Source organism: Mobula hypostoma, chromosome 4 (genome assembly GCF_963921235.1).
Source record: "Mobula hypostoma chromosome 4, sMobHyp1.1, whole genome shotgun sequence".
NCBI classification, from domain to species: domain Eukaryota; kingdom Metazoa; phylum Chordata; class Chondrichthyes; order Myliobatiformes; family Myliobatidae; genus Mobula; species Mobula hypostoma.
Genome location: NC_086100.1, coordinates 25,282,930 through 25,297,885, shown reverse-complemented (window position 1 = coordinate 25,297,885; position 14,956 = coordinate 25,282,930). Strand labels below are relative to the sequence as shown.

Below are 14,956 nucleotides of genomic sequence, written 5' to 3'. Positions count from 1 at the left end.
AAGTGAGTGCAGTTACTATTACAAGAGAGAAGGTGCTCAAAAAGCTGGAAAACCTAAGGGTACATAGTCACCCGGACCAGATGAACTACGCTCTAGGGTTCTGAAAGAAGTAGCGGGTGAGATTGCAGAGACATTAGCAATGATCTTTCAAAAATCTTTGGACTCTGGCATGGTGCCAGAGGACTAGAAAACTGCAAATGTCACTCTACTCTTTAAGAAAGGAGGAAGGCAGCAGAAAGGAAATTATAGAGCAGTTAGCCTGACCTCAGTGGTTGGGAAATTCTTTTGAGTCAATTGTTAAGGATGAGGTTATGGAGTACACAGGCCAAGATAGGACAAAGTCAGCATGGATTCCTTAAGGAAAAATCGTGCCTGACGAACCTGTTGAAACTCTTTGAGGAGATTACAAGTAGGATAGATAAAGGGGATGTAGTGGATGTTGTATATTTGGACTTTCAGAAGGCTTTTGTCAAGGTACCACACATGAAGCTGCTTATCAAGTTAACAGCCCATGATATTACAGGAAAGTTACTGGCATGGTTAGAGCATTGGCTGATTGGTAGGAGGCATTAAGTTGGAATAAAAAGATCCTTTTCTGGTTGGCTGCCAGTAAGTAGTGTTGTCTTGCAGGGTTCGGTGTCGATTGCTTTTTTTTAATACTGTGTATCAGTGATTTAGATGATGGAATAGATGGCTCTGTTGCCAAGTTTGCAGATGGTACGAAGATCGGTGGAGGGGTAGGTGGTGATGAGGAAATGGCTAGGCTGCAGGAAGACAGGCAAATGAGAATGGGCAAGAAAGTGACACATGAACTGTAATGTTAGAAAATGCATGGTCATGCACTTTGGTAGATGAAATAAATGTGCAGAATATTTTCTAAATGGGGGGAATAATCCAAAAATCTGAGATGCAAAAGGACTTGGGGGTCCTTGTGCAGAACACCCTGAAGGATAACTTGCAGATTTAGTCGGTGGTGAGGAAGGCAAATGCCATGTTAGCATTCATTTCAAGAGGTCTAGAATACAACAACAAGGAGGCGATGCTGAGGGTTTGTAAGGCACTGGTGAGGCCTCACCATAAGTATTGTGAACAGTTTTGGGCCTCTCATCTTCGAAAAGATGTGCTGGCATTGGAGATGGTTCAGAGGAAGTTCACAAGGATGATTCCGGGAATGAAAGGGTTATCATATGAGGAGCATTTGATGGCTCTGGGTCTGTACTCACTGGAATTTAGAAGGATGGGGGGGGATCTAATTGCAACCTTATGAACGTTGAAAACCCTAGACGTGGAAAGGGTGTTTTCCCATGGTGGGAGGAGTCGTGGACAAGGGTACAGCCTCAGGATAGGGAGGCGTTCACTTAAAACAGATGCAGAGAAATTTCTTTAGCCAGTGGGTGGGTGAACTTGTGAGTTTTATTGCCATGGTGACTGCAGAGGCCAGGTCGAGTGTATTTAAGGCAGAGCTTGATAGGTTCTTGATTGGCCATGGCATCTGAGGTTAGGGGGAGAAGGCTGGGAAGTGGGGCTGAGGAGAGCGGGAGAAAAGGATCAGCCATGATTGAATGGCAGAGCAGACTCGATGTAATGGCCTAATCCTGCTCGTATGACTTATGGTCTTAACTGGTCATTTTAAATTATCCTGTGATTAAGGCCAGGATTAAATTGGGGGTTGCTAGGCAGTGTGCCTTGAAGTGTCTATTGCACACTATATCTCAATAAATAAATAAATACACAAACAATAAGAAATCAAGCAGCATCTATAGAGGCAAACGCTGTAAGTTTACATTTCAGATTGTTCCCTCATTCCAGCTGTGTTGATGATCTGAAACATTGACTTACAACTTTTGTATCCACAGGTACTGTTTGACCCATTGAGCCCTTAACGCGTTCTCTTCTTTTTTTCTTCTTCCATCCCTTTTGTTGCATTCATCAGCTTATCTTTTACCTTCAGGTATTCATGGGTTTGTAGTTTGAGGTTCCTCTATATGTCAATACTCGCTCAGGCTCTAATCTTCATTGTAGATGTCTTTGTCCCCCCAGTGTGTATCTCTTTATCAGGACCTAAGTTCCTTCTGCCAAGCTTTGTTGTTGTTATGAACTGATCAATATTCTGTCATCTACAGCTATCCTCATTATCAACCACATAGTGGTTTGTTCTGCATTTGTAATAATTAGTAAGGGACCAAATTGGTATACCACTGGTTACAGGTTTCCAATCACAAAACAACTTTCCACTAGTATCATCTTATTTCCAAATTTGCCTTCTTGCCTTGCTTCTTACTAGCGTTAAATTCTTGGACCAGTCTCCCATGTGGAAGCTCAATTCCATTCTCCTTGTTTATCTACTTTGTTATCCCTTTGGAAAATTCAATCAACTCTGGCTATCCAGGGTATTTCCCTCTTAAAACCATGCTATGTTTTACTTAATCCCTGCCTTTTTAAGTGCAGATTAATCCTATCCTTCAGAATTCTTTTCCAATAAATTCCCTATTTCCCAATGATGTTAGATTCGTAGGCTGTAATTACCTGGATTATCCTGGTTGTCCTTAAATAAAGGGTACCACATTTACACGCCTCCAGTCATCTGGCAGCTCATCTACAGCTAGCAAAGATTTAAAGACCCAGTGATCTCATAGCAGCCTATGATACATTTTATCAGACTGGGGATTTATCCACCTTTCATTCCATTAAGATGGCTAACACCCTTTCTTGTGATAACGTTTGAGAATTTCACTGACCTTTACCCCTGAATTTTCCACTCTCTCCAAAGTGAATACAGAAGAGAAATATTAATTTAAGAGCTTGCTTGTGTTACCTGGTTCCACACAGATGCTATTTTATTTCCTAGATGGCTTAATGACATACTTGTATGATCTATTGTTGTTTTATCCACCAGTGATATTTGTTGCCATTTCTTTTGCCATCCTAATTTCAAAGTACTGTCTACATTTTACATTTCTGAAGAGGCCACTCTGTTTTCAACACCTTGTAAATACTTTACTTAGCCCTGGAAATTCCTTTTTAGGGTTTCTTGGATTTGCTGTCTATCCCTTTTCCCTGTATAGAAAAAATTTTGGTCCTGAATACTCATTAAGTTTGAATTAATCTTATTTGCAGATGTAGACCACTACAATTATTTGAAGTTCAAAATACATTTATTATCAAAGTATGTGTACTGTACACAACTTTGAAATTTGTCGTCTTGCACAACAAATAAACATGATAGAACCCAATTTTAAAAAAAACACATCAAAGATCATTAACACCTAATAAGTGGAAAAAAAGGAACAAATCGAACAAACAATAAAATGGCAAACAAATAACACAGCATTAACTGCAGAGTCCCCGAAGTGACTGCAGCTGCAGAGGTGAGTGAAGCTGGTCTGGGAGCCTGATGGTTGCAGGGCAACAACTGCTCCCTGTCCCCAACCTGACGGCGTGGGACTCATGACTCCAGCACCATCCACCCAACTGCGGCAGCAAGAAGAGAGTGAAGCAGGTTAAATGCAGGCAGATGTACTGAATATCTGTTCTTGTTCCACTTTCATCCTCTGATTTTAATCTTGCTCGATGATTTAATCAGTGCAGAGTAATGGAGCTGGCTGCAAATGTGTTCCGTCATCAGGAGTCAACACAGCCAGCCCCCAGATGACTGCCTTGCTCTCCGTAACTGCACTCTCCACTCTAATCCTTGCCGAATCCCCCAGGAGATCACAAAAGTGCCAGATCAGTAAACCACGAACAAAAGAAAATCTGCAGATGCTGGAAATCCGAGCGACACACAAAATGCTGGAGGAACCCAGCAGGCCAGGCAGCATCTATGGGAAAAAGGTACATTCGATGTTTTGGCCCGAAACTATTTAGCAGGACTGGAGGGGGAAAAGCTGAGGAGTAGATTTGAAAGGTGGGGGGAGGGGAGAGAAATTCCAGGCGACAGGTGAAACTTGGAAGTGGGGGGTGAAGTGACTAGCTCTTAAGTTGATTGGTGAAAGAGACAGAAGGCCATGGAAGTGAAAAAGAGGGGGTGGGAGGAGCACCACAGGGAGCCAATGGGAGGGCAAGGAGATAACATGAGAAAGGGGCAAGGAGATGGGAAATGGTGAAGGGGGTGGAGATATTACTGGAAGTTTGAGGAATCGATGTTCATGTCATCAGGTTGGTGGCTACCCAAATGGAATATGAGGCATGGCATCAGGTTATATTCTGTTTGGGTAGCCTCCAAACTGATGACATGAATATCGATTTCTCAAACGTCCAGTAATGCCTCCACCTCCCCCGCCCCCACCTTCACCATTTCCCATCCGCTTGTCCCTCTCTCATTTATCTTCAAAACTGGGCTGAGAAGTGGCAGATGGACTTATCCCAGATAAGTGTGAGGTGGTTCATTTTGGTAGGTCAAATATGATGGCAGAATATAGTATTATATAGTGGTAAGACTCTTGGCAGTGGGGAGGATCAGAAGGATCTTTGGGTCCGAGTCCATAGGCACTCAAAGCTGCTACGCAGTTGACTCTGTTGTTAAGAAGGTGTATTGGTCTTCATCAATAGTGGGATTGAGTTTAGGAACCGAGAGGTAATGTTGTAACTATATAGGACCCTGGTCAGACCCCACTTGGAGTACTGTGCTCAGTTCTGGTCGACTCTCTACAGGAAGGATGTGGAAACCACAGAAAGGGTGCAGAGGATATTTACAAGGATGTTGCCTGGATTGGGGAGCATGCCTTATGAGAATAGGTTGAGTGAACTTGACCTTTTCTCCTTGGAGCGACGGAGGGTGAGAGGTGACCTGATAGAGGTGTATAAGATGATGAGAGGCATATATCATGTGGATAGTCAGAGGCTTTTTCCCAGGGCTGAAATGGCTAGCACGAGAGGGCACAGTTTTAAGGTGCTTGGAAGTAGATACAGAGGAGATGTCAGGGGTAAGCTTTTTACGCAGAGAGCAGTGAGTGTGTGGAATGGGCTGCCAGCAATGGTGGTGGAGGCAGATATGATAGGGTCTTTTAAGAGACTCCTGGATAGGTACATGGAGCTTAGAAAAACAGAGGGCCATGGGTAACTCTAGGTAATTCCTATAGTAAGGACATGTTCAGCACAGCTTTGTCCTGTGGGCCTTGTTTCTTGCCTGCCCATCGCATCCCTCTGGTGCTCCCACCCCACCCTACCGCCCCCCCCCCCACTTCCTTCCTCCATGGCCTTCTGTCTCTTTTCACCAATCAACTTTGCTCTTTGCTTCATCCCTCTCCCTCCTAGTTTCTCCTATTGCCTGGTGTTTCTGTCTCCCCTCCCCCCACCTTTCAAACCTACTCCTCAGCATTTTTTCTCCAGTCTTGTCGAAGAATTTCAGCCCAAAAACATCAGCTGTACTTCTTTCCATAGATGCTGCCTGGCCTGCTCAGTTCCTCCAGCATTTTGTGTGTGTTGGCAGATCATTAGGTTGGCTCAAAAATATGCCTTTAAACAGGAAATTACAGGCTGCAATCAATTGACATTCAGAAGAAGTACATTTAGAAGAAGAGTATCTGGCAGTTCTGTTTCACAAACAAAAAAAAATCTGCAGATACTGGAAATTAAAGTAATCCATGCAAAATGCTGGAGAAACTCAGCAGGCCAGGTAGCAACTATGTGAAAAAGTTAACAGCTGATGTTAACAATGAAATCTTTTCCATAGATGCTGCCTGGCTGCTGAGTTCCTCCAGCATTTTATGTATATTAGCAGCTTTGTTTGCTGTCTGCAATATGTCCCAGTTGGTCGCTGGTGCAAATGTTGTCTTATGAAATAAAATTCATCTTCCTCAATTTAAAGTCTTAATTTCTGAATTATCCTCGTCCTTTTTCATGTCTAGAATTTTAAAGTGTAATAGTCAGGATCTTTAAATAGTCTCTGCCACACTTCAACGGATTACTTGGCTGAGATGAGGTCAGCAGTTCCCTTTTTCTGGTAGGACTATAAAGAAAGAAAGGTATGTTGCATCCAGAATTTTCCGGTTAGCAGGCGATTTCCTTCCACGCTGCACTGACATATTGGGAAATCGTGTACAAGGCAAGTTAAAGCAGTGGTTTGCCATTGCCTTCTGCTTGGTGAGTTTTTTAAGAGATCACCAGCTCTCAACCCAGCACAAATGGAGAGCGTGCAAGGGTGCCGGCTGGAATCGAACTTGGGACCTCTTGACCCGAAGTCCAGTGCTGATGCCACTAAGCCACCAGCCAGCTTTAACTTGTTTGAAAGTACTCCCCTCTATCTCTTTCACTCTAGAGCAACCCCAGTTAACGTTGGTGAAGTTAAATTTCATCCTGTTTCCATCTGTGATTTTGACAGTGATTTTTATTTTGTGCAAGACTGTATGTACTGGTTTTATTTCCCGTCATCTGCTTTACTAATTACAGTCTCAAACGATTTGTAATCTACCTCTCCTCCCCCCCTTTGTTTATAAAATGTTGAATTTCCAAGTGATCTGGCATTAATCTTTCATAATGGATTCCAGTGTTTTGCTGGCAAATATCAAGCTATTTGGTAATTTTGACTTTTATTTTTATTTTCTTTCCTTGCATATGTAACTTTCCAGTCTGTTAGGCCTTTTTCAAATATTCAGAAACTCTGAAAGTTTGTCAGAAATACACCTGCAATTTCTATAACCACTTGTATACATAAAAATGGATAGATAACAAGACATCATACCCAGATTTGTTGATTTTTTTTTTCTCAAGTACCTTTTTGGTGATCAGATAGGTTGAATACACTTGGATTCTACATTATAGAGAAAAGCTGAGGTACATTTAAGCAGTTGTGTGGTCATGAAATAGTGTTGTAGGCAACCAAAAGGGAAATTTATTCCCTTCAATTCCTTGTTCCACAGTGGAAAGATGCAAGGTGAGTGAGCCAGGTGGTGTTGTATAAGAAGCTAATTATTTATCTAAACAATGCTTTGAAATTGTTGCCAGTTATTTGTGATCAATTATATTCATATTCAAAATTATTTATGTATATCAAAACATACAGTGAAATGCATTGTTTGCGTTAACAACTAACACACCTCTAAGGATGTTGTGTGGGGCAGTCAGCAAGTGTCGTCACACATTCTGGCATAGCAATATACTCAACACAACAGCATTACAATGCAGAACAACACTAGCAGCAGCAACTACAACTACAGAATAAAACAAGGCAACAGCAAAACAAGTCTATTCCCACCCCTTCTCACACAGGGCTCCAACCCCAGTGCATGGCAATCATAGGTTTGACCTAAAGGACTCCACTGACCTGACTTCTGAGATCATTGACCTTTGAGGAGTGCCTTAGCCCTCAGCTTGTGCAGGCCTTTGATCCCAGTGGTTTGGGGGGGGTGGGGGAAGCAGTCACAGTCTCTCATGATTCCCGTCCCCCCCCCTTATGTTTTATTGCCCAAGTCTTGTACAGTTTTGTGTTCCCAACTTTTAACAGACATTTGAATAAGCATGAATTTCTATTTTGTTTATTTCTCCAAGGTCAGACTTCTTGTCAGCTTCTGCTTCACCAATGCTTGTTCACTGGAGATGAGAATTTTAACATACAGCAGTAGATGAGCACTGTAAAGTCAATTTAGAAAATGTGTGTTTATAATATATATACGGTTGCAAGAAAAAGTTTGTGAACACTTTGCAATTACCTGGTTTTCTGCATTTTAATTGTTCATAAAATGTGGTCTGATCATCTAAATCACAATAATAGATAAACACAATCTACTCAAACTAATAACACAAACCATTGTACTTTTCATGTCTTTATTGAACACATTGTTTAATTATTCACAGTCTAGGCTGGGAAAAGTATGTGAGCCCTTATATTTAATAACCACCTTTAGCAGCAAAAATATCAACCAAACATTGCCTGTAGCTGCTGATCAGAATTGCACAATGGTGAGGAGGAATTTTGGACCATTCCTCCACACAAAACTGTTTCAGATCATCAATATTTCTGGGATACCTTGCATGAACAGCCTTCTGAATATCTTCAGGTCATGCCACAGCATCTCAATTGGGATAAAGTCTGGTCTCTGACTTGGCCATTTGCAAAACATGAATTTTTTTTTAAACCATTCTGTTGTGATTTACTCTTGTGTTTCAGATCATTGTCTTGTTGCATCATCCAACTTCTATTGAGCTTCAGGTGACAGACCACTACCCTGACATTCTCCTGTAAAATGTCTTAATGCAATTTTGAATTCATTGTTCCCTCAACGATTACAAGTTGTCCAGGCCCTGAGACAGCAAAGCAGCGCCAAACCATGATGCTCCACAGTCGGGATGAGGCTTTAGTGTTAGTGTTGGTGTGCAGTGCCCTTTTTCATCCAAACATTGTCCCATAAGTATGCTGGCCTTTTTGCAAACTTGAGATTTGCAGCAATGTTTTTTTTGAGAACGGTGGTTCCTCCATAGTGTCCTGTGAACACCATTCTTGTTCAGTGTTTTTCTTATAGAGCACACATGGACAGGGGTGTTAGCAAGTTCCTGCAGGTCTCTTGCTGTTATGAGTTTTTTCACCTCTTTCAGCATTGCACATTGTGTTCTTGGTGTGATCTGTGCAGGATGTTCACTCCTAGGGAGAGTAGCAACAGTACTGAATATCCTCCATTTGTAGACAATTTCTCTTACTGTGGACTGATGAACACTGAGGTCTTCAGAAATTCCTTGGAAGTCTTTTCCAGCTTCATGCATCACTACAATCCTTCTAAGGTCCTCTAGAAGTCGTTTTGATTGGGGCATGGTGCACATAAACAGATCTTTCTTGAGAAGAGCAGGCTTTGTCAGTAACCTGATTTTGTGTGCCTTTTTTTTTATTTAGGGCAAGGTACCTCTACAACTCACACCTCCAATCTCATCTCATTGATGGGAACAGCTGACTCCAAATAGCTTTTGAAGAAGGCATTACCCCAGAGATTCACGTAGTTTTTTGAACTTGGACTGTGATTATTTAAATGGTGTATTCAGTACTGAAGAAAAGAAGTACAATTGTTCATGTGTTATTAGCTTAGGCAGATAATGTTTGTCTCGTTTTGTGACTTGGATGAAGATCAGACCACATTTTATGAGTAATTAATGTAGAAAGCTAAGTAATTGCAAAGGGTTCACAAACTTTCTTGCAACTGTTTATTGTAATCTTTAAATCTTGTCTCTGGATTGATGGCACATGCTAAGTCAGTGATTCCTTTCTTGCAATTCAGTAGTCACTATTCAGATCAGTCTAACTGGGTGTGATAGCATAGTAACTACGTTTCTAGAGTATTAGTTAAAATGCCCTTAATCAGCAGAAGAATTCAAAACTTTATTCAGAATATTGACAAATAACCAAAATCTTCAATAAAAGGCTGCATCAGTAATGTGACTGAAAACATTCTATGTTGTCTATCCAGTCTTGGATCCAGAATTATCTTAAGTCAGATGATCTGATCAAGGGTAGTTAGAAGTGAACAAAAATGTTGACCTTCTTAGCACCTAGATGTCATGAATAATTTAATAAAAAGAATTTGGACATTTTTCCTGCAAAAATGAACTTGGGTTTATTCAACTTGGAAATATGTAGTCTTTTTAAATGAATCAAATGTTGGTGTTTGTCTTTGGAATGCATGCAGTATCGTATTTCAGTTCAGTATTGATAGGCTGTTTGTTTCAAGTATGCATTTAATCTGAAAACTAATTATAAGACCATTAGATATAAAAGCAGGATTAGGCCATTTGGCCCATTGAATCTCACTACGTTTGATCGTGGCTGATTTTATTTTCCCTCTCAGCCCCATTCTCCTGTGTTCTCCCCATAACCTTTGACACCCTTACTAACCCAGAACTTTTCAACCTCTTTAACTATACCCAATGGCTTGGCCTCCACAACCTTCCATGGCAAAGAATTCCACAGAGTAAACACCCTCTGGCTAAAGAAATTATAACTTTAAAATTACGTCTTGTTCTAAAAACGAGTTTTTCCTGTAACAGAGAGTCATAATTGGGAGAGAAAACAAATAGCTTCACAGAGACATTAAAAACATGACTGTTAGGTAGTGACACAGTGAACGTCAATTGATCTTAATAGTTTGAGTAGGTTATTTATAAAAAGCAACAGTTGAAAGACACGTCATGGTTAATTGTGGAAAGTTTAGAACTGAACCTAGTTATGATGGGTTGAATGGCCTTCCCCTTTGTTCTGATTTCTGTTTGATTTTAAATAAATGCTCTCCCAAGAATTTGCTTCTATAATAGTGAACTTGATTTTTTTAAGGGTAGATCATCATTAACATTGATCAAATGTAAATTTAAATTGAAATCTCCTCAGTGAAGCACAAAGACATTAAAGTTCCAAGACACTTACAATATTTAAAAGCCCATTTATTCAAATGTATACATTACCATTGTTGATTTTTAACTGTTTTGGAAGTATGATCAATAATTGCCTGTCTGTAATTGGCTCAGTACCTGATATTGTCAAATTCATGCTGATCAGTTGGTTTGCTGAAATGGCAGTAATAAGATAGATAATCAAACAAGCAAACAAGTTGGTGTTAATTATACTAAACAGTGCAAAGAAATAATAGTAGTTGCAATAAATAGTGCAGGTTAATGTAAACCCCAAATGTTAAATTGAACAGTACCATCAGAAGACTTTGATGTCTTGCATATGCTGTTAGTTTTCAAGCTTTCGTTTTTCAAATGTTATGTTAGTTCAGCTGTAAATAATTCGGAATCAAGGCTTCCAAGTTTCATTTTAATTTAAACTTTAAAGTAGCATTATCATTGTAATGCACACGAAGGTGCATGTTTCTTAAAACTAAATTAGTATGTGTTAATTCGTGAAGCTCCATTTCAATTTGGTCTGAGAAAAATTGAATGCTTACTGATCAGTTAAACATAATTGAAAGCATTAATATTAAACCATGTTTTTTTTGTAACACAAAGTAAATTTACCATCTATTGATGAAAAGGATGCTTGATTAAGTATACCTGGATCCATTAGTAGGAGCGTCATTGTATTGTAAACTGCAGATGTTATTTGGCCGAAGTATATCATATTTTGAGAATCAGACTCAAAAGGAACCCAGAAGCATTTTGATTTACATAAATGAAAGCACTGGGTTTTTGCTCTGAAGTCTAGCCGTTTTGCTTCTCATTCATTGACTAAAAGCAATTAGTGCTATACAAGCTACTATGCTGCCTGATTTTTAAAAATGGGTTGATGCATTTTAGAAAAACGTTTATAAATTTGTTCTTCAACTCATTAAAATTGTGTCCTCATTTATGAATTGATTGTTTTTTGTCTTGTACAGAAACTTGTTGTGTGTAATTCATCGGATGATCGAATTTGTTGTGCGTGAAGGACCTATGTTCGAAGCAATGATCATGAACAGAGAAATAAACAACCCCATGTTCAGGTTTTAACTCCCAAAGAATTATTTGGAATCTGTTTGCAAGCATTTTATATTGAAATTGATCAATTTAAACTATACAGTGTTACTAAATACATAATGTTTTCCAGGTTCCTTTTTGAGAATCAAAGCCCTGCCCATGTTTATTATAGATGGAAGTTGTATTCCATACTCCAGGTATACTAAATTAATACTTGTAAAAATGTAAATATTTTTAAATGATGGTTCTGCTGTTCAAATTCATAATATTGGTACTTGTTTGCCAGGGTGATTCTCCAACTCGGTGGAGAACAATGGATTTCCGCATGTTTAAGAATGGATCATTTTGGCGGCCGCCGCCTCTAAATCCATACCTGCAAGAAATATTAGAAGAAACAGAGACTCGAGCTGAAGAGAATGTGAAGAAAGGACAGTTAAAAGAAGAGTAAGTTAAATGCATCTCTCCATTATTTAAGTGTTATAAGGAACTCTATGATGTAAAATATTGAGTAATTGAATCAATAGCAATATTTTAAAATTCCTTCCATGCTGTATTTCAATGTACACTTTATCACCTGTGCTGCATGTGGGTCAAGCAGTGTGATGGTTGTAAGTAAATATCTGTTCCTGAATCTGGTTATGTGGGACCCAAGGCTTCTGCACTTCCTGCTCAATGGTGTTAGCAAGAAGAGAGCATGGTCTGGATATTGTGGCAACTTGACGATGGGTGCTGCTTTCTTGTGGCAACTCTCATGTAAATGTACTCAATGATGAGAGGATTTCACCTGTGATTTACCAGCTTCTGTAGATTGGTGTTTCCATACCAGGCCATGTTGCAACCATTTAGGATACTCTCCACTGCATCTATAGAAACTTGTAAGAGTTCATCAGACTCTGGATATTTCCTCAATAACAACACTATGGTATCATGTAATTGTTAATTCATTATTTCCAAAGAACCAAAAATTGCCCATTAACTTTTGGAAATGAGAGATTATTAAAATGCTTGTATTTGTTTTGCAAAATATTGTTCTGTTGTAGTACAGTAAATTTATAATATACTAAAATTTATACCCTTTGTTGAAGTCAAAGAGATAAATTGGAGGAGCTCTTGCGTGGATTAACACCTCGAAAAAATGATGTTGGCGATGCTATGGTGTTCTGTCTGAATCATGCTGAGGCTGCTGAAGAAATAGTGGAATGTATTGCAGAATCATTGTCCATTTTGAAAACTCCATTGCCTAAAAAGGTTTGTATCTAATTGGAAGATATTTCATAACCCTGAAGTGCTTTTAATGTGGTTTAGTCATCAGCTTTTGAGTTTTTGTGTGATAAATTGTCAAATTCTTTGGCTACTCCACTGACAATATACTTTGAAACACTTTACATGGGTATACTTAGTTTGATGTCAGATGTCTTGGTCTTGTGTTGTGCTCAGCAAGGTGGTCTGGCTAGAAAAGGGACATTGGGTGGTATAATATGGGTAAGTGATTGAAGAGTGAATCTTAGCTTGGGACTAATATACCTGTCTGCTAGATTTATGAGAAAACAAACTCCCAATTCACAGTACACCCGTAGATTTATAGAATATAAAGCATATAGAACATAGAATAGTACAGCACAGTACAGGCCCTTCTGCCCACAATGTTGTGCCGACCCTCAAACACTGCCTCCCATATAAACCCTCACATTAAATTCCTCCATATATCTGTCTAGTAGTCTCTTAAATTTCACTAGTGTATCTGCCTCCACCACTGACTCAGGTAGTGCATTCCACACACCAACCACTCTGAGTAAAAAAAAACCTTCCTCTAATATCCCCCTTGAACTTCCCACCCCTCACCTAAAAGCCATGTCCTCTTATATTGAGCAGTGCTGCCCTGGGGAAGAGGCGCTGGCTGTCCACTCTATCTATTCCTCTTAATATCTTGTATACCTCTATCATGTCTCCTCTCATCCTTCTCCTCTCCAAAGAGTGAAGCCCTAGCTCCCTTAATCTCTGATCATAATGCATACTCTCTAAACCAGGCAGCATCCTTGTAAATCTCCTCTGTACCCTTTCCAGTGCTTCCACATCCTTCCTATAGTGAAGCGACCAGAACTGGACACAGTACTCCAAGTGTGGCCTAACCAGAGTTTTATAAAGCTGCATCATTATCTCGCAACTCTTAAACTCTATCCCTCGACTTATGAAAGCTAACACCTCATAAGCTTTCTTAACTACTCTATCTACCTGTGAGGCAACTTTCAGGGATCTGTGGACATGTACCCCCGGATCCCTCTGCACCTCCACACTACCAAGTATCCTGCCGTTTGTACTCTGCCTTGGAGTTTGTCCTTCCAAAGTGTACCACCTCACATTTCTCCAGGTTGAACTCCATCTGCCACTTCTCAGCCCCACTTCTGCATCCTATCAATGTCTCTCTGCAACCTTTGACAATCCTATACACTATCCACAACACCACCAACCTTTGTGTCGTCTGCAAACTTGCCAACCCACCCTTCTACCCCAAATCCAGGTCGTTAATAAAAATCACGAAAAGTAGAGGTCCCAGAACCGATCCTTGTGGGACACCACTAGTCACAACCCTCCATTCCGATTGTACTCCCTCCATCATGACCTTCTGCCTTCTGCAGGCAAGCCACCTGGCCATACTTCCCTGGATCCCATGCCTTCTGACTTTCTGAATAAGCCTACCGTGTGGAACCTTGTCAAATGCCTTACTAAGATCCATGTAGATCACGTCCACTGCACTACCCTCATCTATGTGCCTGGTCACCTCCTCAAAGAACTCTATCAGGCTTGTTAGACACGATCTGCCCTCACAAAGCCATGCTGACTGTCCCTGATCAGACCATGATTCTCCAAATGCCCATAGATCCTATCTCTAAGAATCTTTTCCAACAGTTTTCCCACCACAGACGTAAGGCTCACTGGTCTATAATTACCCGGACTATCCCTATTACCTTTTTTGAGCAAGGGGACAACATTTGCCTCCCTCCAATCCTCCGGTACCGTTCCCGTGGACAACGAGGACATAAAGATCCTAGCCAGAGGCTCAGTAATCTCTTCCCTCGCCTCATGGAGCAGCCTGGGGAATATTCCATCAGGCTCCAGGGACTTATCCGTCCTAATGTATTTTAATAACTCCAACACTTCCTCTCCCTTAATATCAACATGCTCCAGAACATCAACCTCACTCATATTGTCCTCACCGTCATCAAGTTCCCTCTCATTGGTGAATACCGATGAGGGAGTATTCATTGAGGACCTCGCTCACTTCCACAGCCTCCAGGCATATCTTCCCACCTTTATCTCTAATCAGCCCTACCTTCACTCCTGTCATCCTTTACATAATTGAAGAATGCCTTGTTTTCCTTTACCCTACTCGCCAAGGTGTTCTCATGCCCCCTCCTTAAGCTCCTTTCTTGCTACCCTCTATTCCTCAATAGACCCATCTGAGCCTTGCTTCCTAAACCTCATGTATGCTGCCTTCTTCCACCTGACTATTTCCACCTCACTTGTCACCCATGGTTCCTTCACCCTACTATTCTTTATCTTCCTCACCGGGACAAATTTATCCCTA

The 14,956-nt window shown here is 40.5% G+C and overlaps 1 protein-coding gene across 3 annotated transcripts in view; it reads left to right on the top strand.

The window, feature by feature from the left end:
* u2surp (U2 snRNP-associated SURP domain containing) overlaps nt 1-14,956 on the top strand; it is a 97,834-nt gene that overhangs the window by 52,337 nt on the left and 30,541 nt on the right. For 2 of the 3 annotated variants that reach the window (XM_063045407.1, XM_063045409.1), the window contains 4 exons: nt 11,292-11,396; nt 11,501-11,567; nt 11,657-11,814; nt 12,453-12,618. In XM_063045407.1, coding sequence (XP_062901477.1) covers nt 11,292-11,396; nt 11,501-11,567; nt 11,657-11,814; nt 12,453-12,618 — 496 coding nt within the window. The remainder of the gene's footprint in view (nt 1-11,291; nt 11,397-11,500; nt 11,568-11,656; nt 11,815-12,452; nt 12,619-14,956) is intronic. The other variant, XM_063045410.1, reaches the window with a different exon arrangement.